A 16,642-nucleotide genomic window follows, 5' to 3' on the forward strand; every position below is an offset into this window, starting at 1 on the left:
GTATCCAAAATACTGATTTGAGTTTAAAAAACATTCTAATTATCAATGTTATTTCCAAAATTTCCAGAATTTCATGCCACAAGAAAGGCTATCGGGTCCAGTTCACAGAAATATCTTGCCGTGAATATTTCTGGATGTACAGTACCTTTACAGAAGCCATTGTACTCTCTCGTCAATCTTTGTATTTTGTTTGTTTCTCCACACGGATGTAGACATGGGTCAACTTGTTGCCAGCGTGGCCGAGTCTGCCCTTGGCACCGCCATCTCCTCGGCACTCTCGGCAGCGACGCTCAGCAGCACCGCTTCAACTGCTGCGGCCACCACCACAAGCTCCACTACCACCACTGTCGCTGCAATGCCGTCAGCCACGCCGGCAGGCAGTCAGCAGGCTGAGGCTTTGTCATCCTATGCAAGTGGCGCAGTCTCAAGGTAACATCGTTATTTGGAGCAGCCCGGTAGCCATTGGCTAGTGTCGTGTAAATAGCTAGAAAGGTGTGTCGAACCTGACAAGTGTGAACACATCACAATCATAAAACAAATGCTTCACAAGACCATGAAGTGTGAAAGTAAAAAACCAAGTGCTTGCTGTTGCACCTATTTATCAGCAGAGTCCTGTTCACATACAAGAAAATAGCAGTTTTGAAAATCAATTTTTGCAACAACATTTTTTTGCACTGTGGTGCGAAAAGAGTTAATTGCTGTGTGGGGACACATAAAAATCTTTCACTTTTGTGATACTGGAGAGGATGCGAAACTCTCAATGACTTTGGAATGACGTTTGATGCAGTGAGATATGTGTAGTCTACAAGAATTTTCCTGATTTCATTTGCGGGAATAGTGGCTGCCCTGATATAGAATGCTATCAGATGGGTAGATGTGTGGATGATAACAAAACAAACTCCATCTTTCCCCAGCTCGTCGCCCGCGGCTCCCGCTGAGCTGTCCCGCATGCCCCAGCTAGTGACCGTCACTGCATCGACCTCCGCTCCAACATCCACTGTATCAGGTAAGCCTGACGATGAGATTGTTTTTAATCACTTCTTCCATCAGAAGGTTACCTCTTCCTACATCCTTTATGTCTTGTCTCCACTTCATTCAAACAGGAACTATATAGTTTTATTCATTGTAATGTTCAGTATATGAATATCCACGCAGTTGCCTCATTCCTCTAAATTCGTTTTTCTGTCTGTCAGCACTGTACCTTTTCAGGATATTGTCATTAATTGTGTGATGATGAAGATACTGATGATATGCCCTACAGCGACTTTATTGACAACAATGGAAGTTTGTGAAAAGTCATTAGTCTGTGCTACGTTTGTTTGATCATGGCATTCATCTACGCGAGGGCTGGCAGCATTGATGGAATTTTGGATTGCATATCTGTTCGCTCTCAATGTACTAGTGATTTTATCAAGGGCACACTGCTACCTTCTTTATCCTAGCATCTGGGTCATCAGTCCTTCCCCAATCCATGCGGGCCACACCCCAAAGTGATGCCTTCCCGTCCGTCACCGCCACCCTTACCACCAACACTGCCTCTGTGGCCACGGCCACCACGCGACTCACCACCATCGCCACCACCATGTCCACCACCACCACCCCTACCGTGGCCACCACTGCCCTGGCCACGGCGGCATCGGCCGCCGCCACCACCACCTCTTTCACCAGCCCCGCATCAGTGCCTCAGCCATCGCAACAGACCTCCTCATCGATCTTCGCCTCTCTTGACGAGTCTGACCCGATGGCTGCTCCCATAAGTAAGCCATATCAACCCCCCTCTCACACATTTGTGCATTCCCCCTCCCCATAAGTCTGCCAATTTTTTCTCAGCTGACATTCTTTGACATGCGCCTGTTGGAAGTTTCACTGGCTTTATCATCTCACACAGGGACTGGCTTTCACTCTGTAGTCACAACCGGCTTTCACTCTGTAGTCATCAGTAAATTGTGTGTTCAAGTGTTTTATCTGTCATGAATATTTCATCATCATTAAGGTTACATTTATTCCCTCTCAAGTTGAAATGAACCTTTATTTTCAGTCTGTAGATGTCAATGAATGAAAAAGATGGTGAATGACTACATGTCTGTGTGCTATCTCTTGAATGCCATAAGCTCTGTTGCCAAGATAGTACTTCTGTATAAGCTGTTATTTTCGCAAGGGTTTAATCTTCAGCTCTTTCGCACAAAGTTAACAACTCGCGAAAATGTCAGCCATGCGCTGGTGTAGTAGTGCACTTATGACAGCTTCCATGTCGATTCGCAAAAGCAACATCTCATAAAAATGTCCATGACCTCATTCGCGAAAATATGTGTATGTGAAAATAACAGCTTATACGGCACTCAACGGAGAAATATTCCTTGTTGAATTCGTAACATTTTTATTTTTCTTCATGTTTCAATACATGCCAGTCAGGAGCAGGCAATGGAAGAGCATTTTCTTTCAAGACCATATGAATGGGAATTTTCATAGTTGAGTTTCCAAAAAAATGGTTGTGACATAATTGTGACCGTGGGATTGTGTTATATGTGACTTCACTTACCTTCTAATTGTTTGCATTCTTCTAATGCATTCTTTCTCTGTCTCATTCATTCTCTCCTTCTCTGACGCTCTCTCCAGCCACCATGGCTGCCCCACAGGGTACCTCCTCGCCAGTAGTCAGCATGAGCAGTGAAAGGTGAGCTGCACTGAGATATTGCTTTATTCATCTACCTTTTACCATGGCAGAACTTTTGTCTGTGAGAGCCCCAGCATAGCATTATCCTAATTGTCATCACGAAGCTTTTGCTGGGATCTTGTTGTCTTGAAATAACTATCCCGGCATCAGTGAATTACTATAACTTTCTATTAAAAAACAGAGACAAATATGTGGGAAGAAATCAGCTGTAGTCTGCTCTTCATGCCTGAACCTGCATATACCTGTACATTCCAGGTCATGGGAGGAGCACAGTTGTGAAAAGGAAGTTCTTCAAACTTTTTTTATAAATATTCATGCCTCTAACTGCCAGTATGATTTTTTGAGAATAATGAAAGTACTGTAAACATCAATATTTTCGTGTGATTAATGTTTCGTGCTGAGCGACTCAAAAACATGTTTGCAGGTTCTTGAATTGGTGCTGCGCAGTTGTCAACCCATTCAAAATGTGCAGAGAAAATTGTGAAGAGACACTTTCACAGGTTTTAGAATTCACTCTAGCCTGAAGTAGGGCAAATTGCGCAAAAATCAATGTACCATGAAATTTCTGCATTTACAGTATGTTGTGATATTTTTTTTTTTTCAATGAAATGTACTTTGTCAGTACTTTGAACGTCAGAGTTTAAGTTGTGGGTTGTTGGGAGGATGTTCATGTTTATATGCACTTATTCTCTATGATTATGAGAGAAAGGCACAGTTTTACACTAGTTCTCTGTTGGGTGTGTCTCAGCCTGTGTTCTTGTACAGCTGTACTTGAGCTTTGATATTACCTCAAGAGGGACTTGCTTAGGGAGCAGCAATATTCTGACAGATTGTGAAGTTTTCCAACAGCAGCCTGTGTCATGTTATCATGATTGATTGATTGATGGATGATTGATTTGCATATTTAATACAAACCTGTTTTGCATGGTAAGGGGAGAAATGAATATGAAATTTTCATGCATGAAAAATAAAAGCAATTGAATTATTGTCTCTCGCATCTTATAGGCCTGCCTCATCGTCCGGTAGACCAGATAGCGCTGTGACAGGTATGTATCTTCATCCCCTTATCTCTGCTAATGTGTTTATGGCTGATATGATGGAGTTTATAGTCTCATTATTGTGTTGCCTTTTACTGCTACCGAGCCAAAGCAAATTCGGGGAAATAATAGTTTATTTCTATGATTTCATTTACGTGGTGAACATTGCTGTATCTTTGGATGTCTGTTGAAATTTCTTTGTGTGATTATGTGGCTTTATGCACCCCATAAAGAGAAAACAGTGGATGTTTGTTCAGTGTATGTGGACATTTATGTGCATATTTGTGACCGTGCACCACAAAACAAACAAAAAGTCGCATCCCTTGATTTTGAGGGAGTACTCAAAAAAGGTGAAATGGTTCAACCAAGTCAATCATGAGTTTTTCATATTTTCTTAAAGAGCTATCCTTCTTCTATATTATTCTTCAGTTTGGTATCATAACATAAATGGTAAAGTGTGTTTTTAGCAGTTTGTCTACAACTCTTTTTTGGGAAAGAGTAGAATGAACAGGCTTGTCTTAGTGGCCACTTTTCATGTCTTAAAATCCTTTGCACACTCTTCACTTTCAAGTCTAATAACTTTTGAAAGGATGACGCTACTGCTTTGAAAGTTAGCATTAATCACGGACAGAATGTGCTAATAGAACATGCTCAATTTCAGCTTAATCTGATAATCCCTTTATTGTTGATGCTCCGGTTGTTTACATCCAGTGTTTTGTCCCTTTTATGGCACAGCTAGCACGGCTTGGTAAAGATTAAACGCTTAAATAGACCGTGTACTTCAGAGCCTCTTTTCTCAGTTCACACTTTTCCAGAGTGTTTGCTTTCTTTCCAGTATTTAGGTAGGTTAGGGGAGTCCATTTGAATTGAGCAATACATCATTTTAAAGCTTAGAGTCTGCTCTTTCAGAATCTGCCCTTAACTGAAAATCCATGTCTGGCGACTTTTTGTTGGTTTTGTGGTGCAGGGTCACATATGCAGGACTCGACGCTGAACTTTTTTTTTCTCGGGTGGCCTGTTACACCTACTGAAATCTTTAAATATGAAATTTAAGTTGCCCACAAAAGAAATGCTGTGGCCAGTAATAAACAGGGACATAATCATCCAGTTGAATCGTAAGTGCCCAATTGGACCATCAACAAATAGCCTTCTTGGATACTTGGTGGCCCTATGTAAATGTTTAGTGGTCCTGGGCCACAAGGCTCCACTAATGTTGAGTCCTGTATATGGCCATGAGAAGTGGAATAGGCGCATATGGGGGGATTTCCTCTTTGCACAGCAGGGAGAGCTATGACCACATCTCTTCTGTGCATTTTTTATAATAAATCAATAGATAAATAATACTGTAAAAGTGGATATTTTCGCGTGACTAATTTTTCGCGCTTGGCCGGGTCAGAAGAGTTTTGCGTGTTTTTAATTCCGCAGAATCAAGACATCACGCACAGGAACGTATGGCAGGCAAAAATATTCGCGTGCTTTTATTTTCGCGCTAGTTTCTGGTTGCGCGAAATGCGCGAAAATTTCAACACCGCGAAAATTTCCACTTTTACAGTACATTACATTTGTAATGCACTTAATACAATGTTTCTAAGCGCAAAGGGAAAAGATGAAAAGAATAATGAAAAACGAGGGATAACAGACAAGTCAAAATACAAGTAAGAATAACATGACATACATCAATGTACAACGTGTGTACCAGTAAATAAACACATACAATAATTGGGTTACACTCAGCGCATTAACTCGGGGAAGGAATCGATATGGAAAAGGGTGAGTTTTAAGAAGTGCCTTGAACGATTGTACCGATGGGGCTTGTTGTATATGAATGGGTAGATCATGTCCTTCCTCCTCTGCTGTGTCAGGTCTCCAGCTGCCGGAGGGTGTGGATCCGTCCTTCCTGGCCGCTCTCCCGGAGAACATCCGGCAGGAAGTCCTCCAGGAGCATCTTGGGATACGCAATCAGCCACCTCCGTCGGCCCCCTCCTCCAATCCGCCCTCCTCGCAGGCAGACCCCTCCACCAGCTCCCTCAGCCAGGTCAACCCAGAGTTCCTGGCTGCCCTCCCTCCCCACATACAAGAAGAGGTCAGTTTGTAGACATCACAAAGAGTCTTAATTGTGATGTCATATTATCCTGGCAAGTGCAAGCCATCACACAGCATGAAACTCTCCTTTTATTATTTCTCTTTTATTTTGTTTTTGTTTTTGCAAAAGTATGTTATTGCTTTCAGCAAGAAGTTGCTTTCAGCAAGAAGTAGCTTTGTCTGCCCTCAAGATGTAAAAGAGATGATGAATATACAAATCCCTACTGAACTGGCTACAGGGTGCTTTGTGCTTGTTGCACTTCTCTGATACCATTGCAACCAGCATTAATGATGCTCAAAAATGTTGACCTAGTCATTAGATTTTGTAACTTTTTCGTCCTTTGGAATGTTGTAAACTTTTGGTAATAATGATGTGGAAATTAACATTAATGAGTCGACTGCGTCTGCCAACAGGTGCTTGCCCAAGAGCGTGCAGAGCAGCAGCGGCGTACGCTAGCTGCAGCCACTGCCGCCTCCACCCCGTCAGCCTCCGTGGTGCCGGCGGAGCCCGTGGACCCCGCCGCCTTCATCCAGAACCTTCCCCCGGGACTGCGCCAGACGGTGCTCGCTGACATGGATGACAGCGTCCTGGCCGTGCTGCCCGCCGACATCGCGGCCGAGGCCCAGGCGCTGCGGCTGGACCGCGTGCTGCGCCACCGCCAACTCATGCAGGAGAGACTTCTGAGGGAGACCGGTATGCTGAGTGCTATCCTCCGCTATTCAGGTGCTTCACAGGAGGATGGAGTGGTAGCGCCCCCACTCTCGTGGGTCGTCACCCTATCATCCTCCTAATTTCATTCTCACTGAGAGACTTGAGAGTATATATAGATATTACCCAACACTTTTCACCAACCCTACATCTCTAAATCCAGTCAGTATAAGTGACTTTTGTTCCTCTCCTTTTATGACTGTATCCTATATGTTTATCGGAGGATATTCATTTGGAATCTGCTCTTAGTAACAAGTTTTGTCATGTTATAATGTTCCAGATGTTTGCAAGCTAAGGCATGTCATTAGTCTCCCATGCATCTCACGTCTTATTTAGGATTTGATGGTTGTGGTCTAATGTTGCTGCAATTCTTTATGTCTTACAGGTTTGCAAGGCAGACTTGGCCATGGAATGAACTACTACCGTTTGTCGGTGCCGCGGCAGACAGGGCAGTCATGGGGCTGGGGCAACAGCGGGTCAAACCGTAGCGGCGGGAGTCAATCCAGGCAGGGGGTCTCCAGCGCTGCCCCCCAGAACCAGGGCAGGCAGTTGGTGGACCTGGAGGCCCTGACGTGTCTCCTGGTGCTGCTCTTTGTCAACGAGCCCAAGCTGAACTTGGTGCGGCTTCTGAGGGTGCTGCGCAACCTGAGCTTCCACCAGCCCACCCGCCAGTGGATCCTCCAGGCACTGCTCAGCATCATGGAGCGCACCAAGTCCTGCAGGGCGCAGGCCGACGGCAAACACAGCATTGCCGAAGGTGACCCGCTGGCCTCCGTGCAGAGAATGGACTCTATGTCGGGCAAGGCGTACCAGCAGCCATCCTGGCTGTCGATCAGTATGGACGCAGCACTGGGATGCCGTGCCAGCGTCTTCAAGGTGCAGCGCTCAAGCAAGAAGAGCTCGGACAAGCAGGGGTCCCTCGTTTGCATCCACCCTCAGGTTGCCCCCATGGTGTGCAGGCACGTCCTGGATGCACTCCTAGCTTTAGCAAAAGAATTCCCGTACCAGTTTATTCCAGTATCCAGCAAGAAAGACTCCAAGAAAAATCCTCCAGGGAATCTGTTGAATCTAACGAGCGGTAGTAGTACGGGCAGCAGTAGCGATCGCAAAGCAGCAACTGGAGCAAGCCAAGAAACAGCTGATGATGGCAAGACTGTCGCCGGTCAGAGTGATGCGAAAGCAGGCAGCAAACTAGAACTTGACTTTTGGGACCTGCTGGTGCGGCTGGACAACACGAGCCAAGGCCGAAAAGGCAAGGTGACTTCCCGCGTGTCCACCGTCCCCGCAGCGAAAGAGGGCCAGGACCCAGACACAAGCAACTCGGCCCTGTCAAAGCTCATGGCCATGCTGTCGCACCCTGTGGTCAAACGAAGCACGGCCCTCACGGACAAGTTGCTTCACCTCCTGTCCATGGTGACCAGCTCCTTACCGGACGGAGAGAAAGACAAAGGCAGCAGCCAGCAGTCCAGGACAGGCCCTGGAGTAAGTCTACCCTGCCTTTTTTTTTTCAGATTATCTGAAAGTTTGGGGTTTGGGTTTTTGTGTGCTTGTTTGATTTTAGATTGGCAAATGGTCCTACAGAAATGGTTCCATGTTGTGCATCCCAGCATTACCTGTTAAATCACCTAAAAGCGTATTCCCCTACCGCATCCATCTCCTACTTCTTGAGAAATTCCCACTTAACTTCTCCCAGCATGGTGTGTTATTATTTTGTGTGAAGTGAAGTGCTCAAGTTGACTTTGAAGTCAGAGAAATTTCCTCCTTGGAATTTAAACCTCACTTAAAAACACATTTGTATTGAATTCACTTCAAAATACTGGAAAGGTTTAGTAAACTTAACAATTCAATTCAATTCAATTCATTTTAATTCTATTTTATTGTCCATTTACAGAAATTTGTTTTGTTTGCGTGCATACATATTACATCGGTACATACATAGAATGCATACATACAGAGCAATAAACATAGATACACTTATGTAGATATGGTAGACATCGTCAAGAATATCGGAAAATGTATCATCAAACTGAATAAAGTTTGCACATCCGTTTTTGCCAGCACATATACTCCATGAAATTACACAATATGTGAAAAACAGATGTCACATCCGGAGACGAAATGATATGCAAACTGGCTGCTACAGTGCAGTGCCCTCTGAGGTGACTGTATCAACACGAAGTAACGATTGTTACTAGATCATGGATCGAGCATCCTTGCATGCTGTTAGAAGAGCTGCAAAAGTTGTCAGGCAAAGATGCCATCACATCATCAAATTTTAATTTCTGGCTGTGACTGATGCCCGTGTGCATTGAAAACATGTAAAAAAAAAATGATTTAACTGAACTGAATTGCATTCAGTTGCTTTTATATCTTATAATCCACTCAGAACACAAGCAAATTAACAGACTTGTAACTAGTGGTAGATATTAAAGTGTCATTGTTTCATAATCATGTTGACTTGCTAGGAGCTAATGCATCGAGTAATCGGAATCACAGAGGCGTAGTCACTTTAAAAATTGATTCACAGTTGATGATTGGTTTCATATAAGATTACACTTAAGTGATAAGAATATATTCTTCTTTCACAATCATGTGAAAGAAGAACAAATTTCTATGAAATCACAAATCAGATGAATCTTATCCAGGATACACTTCAGTGAGTTATTAATGAATGTATTTGTATTTGTATCTTGATTGAGAAATGTTTTGAGTTTGAAGTGTAGTTCTTCAATAACTTTTGCACCCTACCGCTCCATTACTCTGGAAAGGAAGTTTTGATGATCAGCCTGAATGAAATGCTCTGTCCATTTACAGACGGCCATTGCTGCCATCCGTCAAGCCAACCAATCCATTTCCTCTGCCATGAGGGCTTCCTCGAACAGATCATCGGCTCTTGCCGTGGCAGCTCCCTCGTGTGGCGACCAGTCGAACAACAGGAGCCAGAGTGGCGGCGAGCCCAGCGAGTCACCAAACTCCGCCCCTGTCGGCAGTCCAATGGACACAGCATCACAAGGTATGTGCAGTGACTTAAGGTGATGCCCCTGGAGTAGTGACAGACATATGATAATGATAATGATAATGATGATGATGATAATAATGATGATGATGCTGCTGTTGCTGATGATGATATGATGATGATGATAATATTATTATAAATAATGGTGTGGGTGGGAACTGAAAAATCTCCCTAGACAAGAATCATATCTCAAGAATATAAATGTTGAGTAAAATTGGTAGCTGATAGAACAGCGTAGCTGTGAGGAAAATTAAATGGTTCCATAATGATATTATTCATGGGAATTTTTGTTTTATATTAGATATTTGATACTTGCATTAAGTGGATGCTGAAATGGAAATGTTTGTTTTATCTTTCTTTTTGAAAAGCCCATACCAGTGTATCATTGCATTCTAGTTTTATATATTGGTATAAAATGATCTGTGATACATTATTTATACCGTGAACTCCCGTTATAACGAAGTCCTCGGGACCGGCAGTTTCTTTTGTTATATCGAAATTTCGTAATAACCGAACTAATAAACGATAAAAATACATGGAGTGGATAATGTTGCGGCCTGTATTTTTACTTTGTTGTAACTGGAATTTTGTTATAACCGTGTTCGTTGTAACAGGAGTGCACTGTATTAGTACAATTAATCTCTAGGTGAGAGGAGGTCCCATGTTCAATCATGTCTATGTTGTCAGTATCTTGTGGAGGTTACGGTGTAGAGCTGCGAGATAACAACTCTGCAACAATATTTGTTTTATCTCTGTAGAGCTACCAGACACTCAATCCGTTCCGGAGGAAGAGTCAACGAGCAAGGCAGAGCCTGCCGCACCAGAGAAAACCTTGATAGACGAAAACTTGCTGCAATTGGCTGTCGAGGTTTGTGTACTCTCCTATCGAGGATTTCTTGACCGTTTGTTTGTTGTTTGTTATTGTGTAGGAGGAGATGTCAACCCATTCTAAAAGTCCTGATCAATTCTAGGCAAATGTGGTTGGTATGTGGTATCAAAAGGCATGTGTCAGCACATACACTGCAGTACTGACTTAAGAATTGAACAAATTGTTTTTGATGAAACATCCCTCTATCCACGTAGAGAGCTTAAGACATCCAGCCAGATGGCAAAAAAAAAGGGGAAAAAAGGGGGGGGGGGTTACTCTACTGCTGTCTGCTGTGACACTTCCATCCTGTAAAAGGTGGAATCCAATTACTTTTGCTGTCTAACCAAGGTCAGCATGGTAATTTTGCAGAGGAAATTCTTTGCAAAGGCATGTTTGTCAGATTGTAGCCATGATGTTCGCTGGAAGTCGGCTGTTTGCAGATCAAGCCATTAAAAAGTGTTGTGTGTCTGATCCTATGACCCCTGACTCGGGGAGCTTGGTAGGCCCTGTGGAAAGCATAGTGTGATTTAAGAATCACACAGGGAATGGCTTGATTGTAGAATGCTTATGCGACAATGTTGCTGTAATGTTTCCAAAGGAAATAGGAATAAATGTTATTAACTGGCTTGACTTTCGAAGCTTTATGCGTTGAGACCTGATTACAAGGTCAAAAGAGAGAGAGAGAAAAAAATAAAGGGTTTCAACCAGCTAACCTTTTATCCAGTTATTGTGTGTCCCACATTTGGAAAGATTCTTAATCTGCAAATCACTTGTAGAGTTTACAACCACTAGGCTCCCCCTCCCCCCTATGAATGTTGGTTCCCCTCGGTTTACACCCCTGCCTCTCCCTTGCAGGTCTTGACGGCACACACCTGCTCTGAGGATGGTCTGGAGGATGCCACCACCATGCTGATGCAGCTGTCCCGGGGGCACGGCAGCACGCGGGAGGCAGTTCTTAGACTCCTACTGCAAGGGGCCCAAGAGCTGGGACAGACCCTGTGCAGGTGAGGCCGTCATGGGGACTGAGCATTTGCCTTTGGCAGCCCCCAAACTGGAAGAACTTTCCATTTCAATAGATGTCAGGAAATCTCCAGCCATATCATCATTGGAATTCAGACTTACAGCACATAACTCTTCACTATTCTATTTACACGTACATGCACTTTATAATTTGATACATTCTTTATTATCAGTCACAGCTTTGCACTTTGGTAGACGTGTGTAGATGTGAGCTCAAGCCTCCCAGAATTTGTGTGTAACATTTTTGTGGTGGTTGTGTTGTACTGCCTTCGACAGATACCAGGGAATGCTCAAAATGCAACCGTTGCAAATTATTGCTGCACAGCACCCAGTACTGCTTAGTCTTCGTGCATCTGACTATGGACATTCTAGACATCCATTTGCACTCTAGGAAGAAAATTAGAAATGCAATAATTTCATTAGTATTGTGTTAAAGTGGTTAAATTTGTGATTGAGAAACAGTGTTATGTGTAAAAAGAAAAGGGAATGCTTTGTTGTTTAAGAAGCATAGTTAGTAATTCCCCACTTGGGGGAGAAGGCAAGATTTAGGTTTGCTGATTTGGAAGAAATCAGTTGACTCTGGAAATTCCTGAAATAAAGGCACCCTGAAATATATCTGTGTGTGCTCTGTGCACTCTATGATATATGTGCTGTGTGCAGTTGCCCCCCCCCCCCCCCCCCCCCAAAAAAAAAAAAAAAAGAATTGCAGCTACAGTATCAATTTGTTTGCATTTACAGTTTTTTTTTCATGTTTTGTTATCTCATCTAAATAAAGACTATTGATGTAATCCTTTAGGTTTGATTGGAAAAAAGCCAAACACAGATGATGTGACAGGATTTACAACACTCAATAGTATGTCAGAAAGCGTAAAGACACCATTTTGAATAATTGCCTCAGACTTTCAGTTCATGCATTTCTGTCACTGGTAATTTTGTTGTGCATGGACATTTGGATTCTCCTGACATTGTATACTGAATTTTGCTTTAAAATGTCATTTGTTTTCCTCAATGGCAGAGACATCGTGAAGCTGCTGGGGCAAGTACAGGAGTACAGGTCTCGCCAGCAGCAAGCCGACACCTCCTCGGATGACTCCGATGACAGCCCCGTGACCGAGGCCTCCACATCCGGCCAGATGCCAAAGCAGGGCGCGGTGGCGGACCGCTACAACCCGGCGGCCAACATCGTCATCACCGCCCCGGCCACGGGCACCAAGCGGTCTGGCTTCGAGCTGCGGCTCCAGTCCATGGGGCTCTTCACGGGCAAGACGTCCAACCAGAACTTCCTCCTGCGCATGTTGAAGGTCATCATACAGCTGCGGGAGGTGGCCAAGAAAGCCAAGCGGGTGGCTGACATCCAGAGACGTGAGTATTCCTAAAACCCAAATCTGTGATGGTCTTTATTTCTACATGTCACTCAAAGTTTAAGTGCACATAATGACTTTCTACAATAGAGGCCCAAACCCTGTTCTTGTGTATGTTGACATGTGGCTTTATTGAGTTGTTTCAGCTGGACATTGATATTTTGTGAGTTAGATGTACACACTTTAGTTGTTAGATCTATTCTATTATCTGCTCTATATTTTTAAGACTTTTTCAGATATCTGTTTCAGAGACTCCAACTCTCCCGCTTTCGACGGGAGATCTCCCGCCGAAAGCCCATTTTTGCAAAATCTCCCATTCTCCCGCCTGAGATTTAATTTCTCCCGCCCTGGCTGTGTGTCTCCCGTTGGAAAGGATTTCTTAATTATTGCCATCGTATATTGAAAAATAAGCTGTAGATAGCACGAGAGAGCATCTAGAACCCTAGAGCTTGGACCCCGGCCGCAAGGAACTTTGCACTTTGCGCTCGTGATGTGTGCTTCGCGCACATCAACTTGGAGTCTCCCGTTTGCTAGGGATTTCAGGCGGGAGAATCTCCAGATCAGAAGGTGCTTTGGGTTGGAGTCTCTGCTGTTTTGAAGTCTGCGCCGAGGCACATACTGAGGAGGATGTTTCATTTTGAGTAGTATTATGACTTGAAACAACCCTTTCAGTATCATTTTTGTTGTAATTGCTTTCAGCAGGATTTGCTTTGTTGGAGTTGGTGGCATTGTGTAACCTTTCTTAGAGGCTAGCATTTTCAGTGAATTCAAATCTATGGAATGGTGCTTTCTCGTGATTGTGAAATGAAATGTTCACATGACGTAATTGGCCATCCATTCAAGCAGGTTTAATGTGTTGTGTGATGACATTGAACATGGTTTTCACAAGTCAGTCCACCATTTCCCCTCGTTTTGCAGTGGGAGGACCGAACATAGCCGCAGCAGTGGCTGCCCTGGAGACCAACGCCAGCGAGCTGATGCAGATGATGAGCCGACGCAGCACGGTGTCCGCCAGCAGCCGACAGACAGATCGGCAGAACAGCCAGACATCGCAGGGGGTGAGTGGAGTGACTGCATCAATTGCACACATCTGTTTGTAATGCAACCTGCATATGGACTGAAATGTTCTGTAGTACCGTGCATAGTGTAGTATCCCTGAATGTACAAAATTTATTTCTGACTTGGAGGAGATGTTGGATCATCACACATGAAAACAAAAAGGTGAAAACTTGTTGCTGGTTTGTGCAATACCAGATGAAAATCACCAAGCTCACATTATATAAATAGTTTGTGCCTGTGTGGGGTTTAATTCTTGAGATATCGTTTCAGTGAGTAACAAGTGGAGTGACATTAAGTCATTGGTGATTTATATCATTTTCACAGATTTACCATATGGAAATAAAATTGAAATTATGTATTCTATGTTCAAGTTTTACAGTTGCAAGTAATGGACATAGGGGAATGCACAAGTAGGCTCTGCTTATGAATAAAGCTTTTGGAGATTATAAATGTTATTATATGTCAAATGCCACCTAGCTGAAATGAAGCTTGTTACTGAAATGTGTCATGTGGCATGCTGGAAAACAATCCAGCACAAGTGACACTGGGTAGCTATGATTCTACATGAGCAAGTTGGCAAATCAACGTTTTGCCTCTGATAACAATGCAATCCACTGTGGTCTTGTAGGCATCTGGTGCTGAGAGCAGTTCAGCCGCCACCACCCCTTCTGGTACGGCCAATACCACCCCAGTGTCAGAGCAGCTCCCCTCCACCGTGCCAACTGGTGCCGCCCAGCCACCAGGGGTGGCCGACACCACGCCATCTGGGGGTGCCCTCAGTGGGCCCACGGAAACCCCCATGGAGGTGGACCAGAGTGTCCAGCCGCCAGAAGGGACTCTTTCTCCCCAGCTGGAGCGGCAGGCATCGACCAGTGGTCAGGCCAGTCAAAAGCAGGAGGTTGGTCTCTCTTTAACCCTCTGCATGTCAAAATGATTTTCCTGTCCATAGATTTGCCTGTGATGTTTGTGCACATTTGACTCATTGGCAAAGAAAGGGTTAATGAGCAGTTTCACACTGTTGTATCACTAATTGATTGTCTTCTTGGTAGGATTTACATGCCAGCAGACCCTGTAGCTACTTCAGACTTCTGAGATGAGGAAACATATGTTGTCATGAATGACTCAAGGAAGAAAAACAAAATAGCCTCATCTTTCCACTCTGGCATTCATGTTCTCTGCATCTAAACATCAAATATGATAGCGGGCTTTGGTGTCTGGCTAAGTGGCATGTATGCTATGGTCTGAATTCTGCAGAGGAAGTAAGAAAGTTGTTTGCACACCACCCTGCCCCCTTACCCAAATAAAGATATGTAGAGGTTTAATAAACAATAGTGAGAAGAGAAGCATTGGGAAGAAAAGTTGTACAGATAGACAGATATAACATTCCTTTGTGTGATCAGGTGTGTTAAGCAGTTTTGGATATGGAATATAGGAATGCGTGTTGATGCCATACACTATGTGGTGTCAGGCAGCAGCTTTGCTGATAGGGAAAAAATGTATCTAATCTGCATCATTATCCCTATAGGAGGAGGAAGATGGTCCACGCCTCAGTGATCTCCTGGGGCTGGAGGATCTGTGGGAGACCCTGAGCACCTGCCTGACGGAGCTATCCCTCACACCCGACCCCCATGCAGTCCTGGTCCTGCAGCCGGCAGTGGAGGCCTTCTTCCTCGTGCACGCCTCCGACAAGGATGCCACCAAGGCAGGGGCGGAGTCTTCCTCCCATCCCGCCGCGGCTACCGCCTCCTCCTCGTCCTCCTCCTCCTCCTCACACCCCGCCAGGGAGGGGCTGACGACCAGCGCCTCGGATACTGGCCCCATCTCCCCGGTGCCCAGCACTCCAGCTTCTGGCATCATCCCACCCGGGTTCTTCACCCGGGAGAGCTCAGTCACGTCCATCGTCACCCCGAACATGCCAAACGACACGCAGAAGTTCCTCCGATTTGCAGGTAGGGAGATCACTCGTTGAACTCTTGAAGAATGGGAAGGCATAATAACCATTCCAAATCCTTTTGTTTTGATTTGTTTTGTTTTTGTCTTTTTTTTGCTTCTTAATTATTGATCACATGATTTTTTTTTTTCATGGCAACATGGGAATATGAAGAGTTTTTAATGATTTATGCTATGACTGCCGGGTCATTGCTTTTCACCGTGTCATCTTCATTTAGATTTATCATTGTTTGCCGTGACTGACACTGCCGTTATAACAGACACAAAATTTCTTTACAATGAAGTTAAAAATGCAGACCCAACATTATTTTCTATATATCTTTATAAACTTGACTTTTTTGGTGAAAAGGAATTTTTGACACAAGGAAAGAAAACTGCCAGTCCCAAGGACTTTGTAAAAACAAGAGTTGCTTGTACTAACCTCTATGGGTACCTTCAGTCAAAGTGGATTTAATACCTATCTTCCATTGTTTCTCTGTTACTCATGTTGTGCTTTTGCATGTAGAAAAACACCGCAATGTGCTGAACCAGATTCTCCGGCAGTCCACCGTCCATCTCTCGGAGGGGCCCTTCTCCGTGCTGGTCAACCACGTCCGCATCCTGGACTTTGACGTCAAGCGCCGCTACTTCCGGCAAGAGCTGGAGCGGGCGGACGAGGGCGTGCGCCGCGAGGACATGGCCATCCACGTGAGGCGGGAGCACGTGTTTGAGGACTCGTACCGCGAGCTCCACCGGCGCACCCCCGAGCAGTGGAAGAACCGCTTCTACGTGGTCTTTGAAGGGGAGGAGGGGCAGGATGCCGGTGGTCTCCTCAGGGAGTGGTATCTCATCATCTCCAAGTGAGTGTCATGTCTACTTAAACTAAG

General features: G+C 44.4%; 1 protein-coding gene across 1 annotated transcript in view; it reads left to right on the forward strand.

Annotated features, from left to right (window-relative positions):
• LOC139718115 (E3 ubiquitin-protein ligase HUWE1-like) overlaps positions 1 to 16,642 on the forward strand; it is a 90,373-nt gene that overhangs the window by 68,056 nt on the left and 5,675 nt on the right. Inside the window, exons 59-74 of the mRNA XM_071629600.1 lie at positions 213 to 429; positions 915 to 1,006; positions 1,443 to 1,757; positions 2,617 to 2,674; positions 3,680 to 3,720; positions 5,574 to 5,794; positions 6,208 to 6,517; positions 6,888 to 7,984; positions 9,317 to 9,515; positions 10,277 to 10,386; positions 11,242 to 11,390; positions 12,422 to 12,768; positions 13,686 to 13,825; positions 14,455 to 14,724; positions 15,352 to 15,775; positions 16,282 to 16,615. Coding sequence (XP_071485701.1) covers positions 213 to 429; positions 915 to 1,006; positions 1,443 to 1,757; positions 2,617 to 2,674; positions 3,680 to 3,720; positions 5,574 to 5,794; positions 6,208 to 6,517; positions 6,888 to 7,984; positions 9,317 to 9,515; positions 10,277 to 10,386; positions 11,242 to 11,390; positions 12,422 to 12,768; positions 13,686 to 13,825; positions 14,455 to 14,724; positions 15,352 to 15,775; positions 16,282 to 16,615 — 4,324 coding nt within the window. The remainder of the gene's footprint in view (positions 1 to 212; positions 430 to 914; positions 1,007 to 1,442; positions 1,758 to 2,616; positions 2,675 to 3,679; positions 3,721 to 5,573; positions 5,795 to 6,207; positions 6,518 to 6,887; positions 7,985 to 9,316; positions 9,516 to 10,276; positions 10,387 to 11,241; positions 11,391 to 12,421; positions 12,769 to 13,685; positions 13,826 to 14,454; positions 14,725 to 15,351; positions 15,776 to 16,281; positions 16,616 to 16,642) is intronic.

This window comes from Diadema antillarum, unplaced genomic scaffold, assembly GCF_040938485.1.
Source record: "Diadema antillarum isolate AM-2024a unplaced genomic scaffold, OU_Dant_1.0 scf00000089, whole genome shotgun sequence".
NCBI lineage: Eukaryota > Metazoa > Echinodermata > Echinoidea > Diadematoida > Diadematidae > Diadema > Diadema antillarum.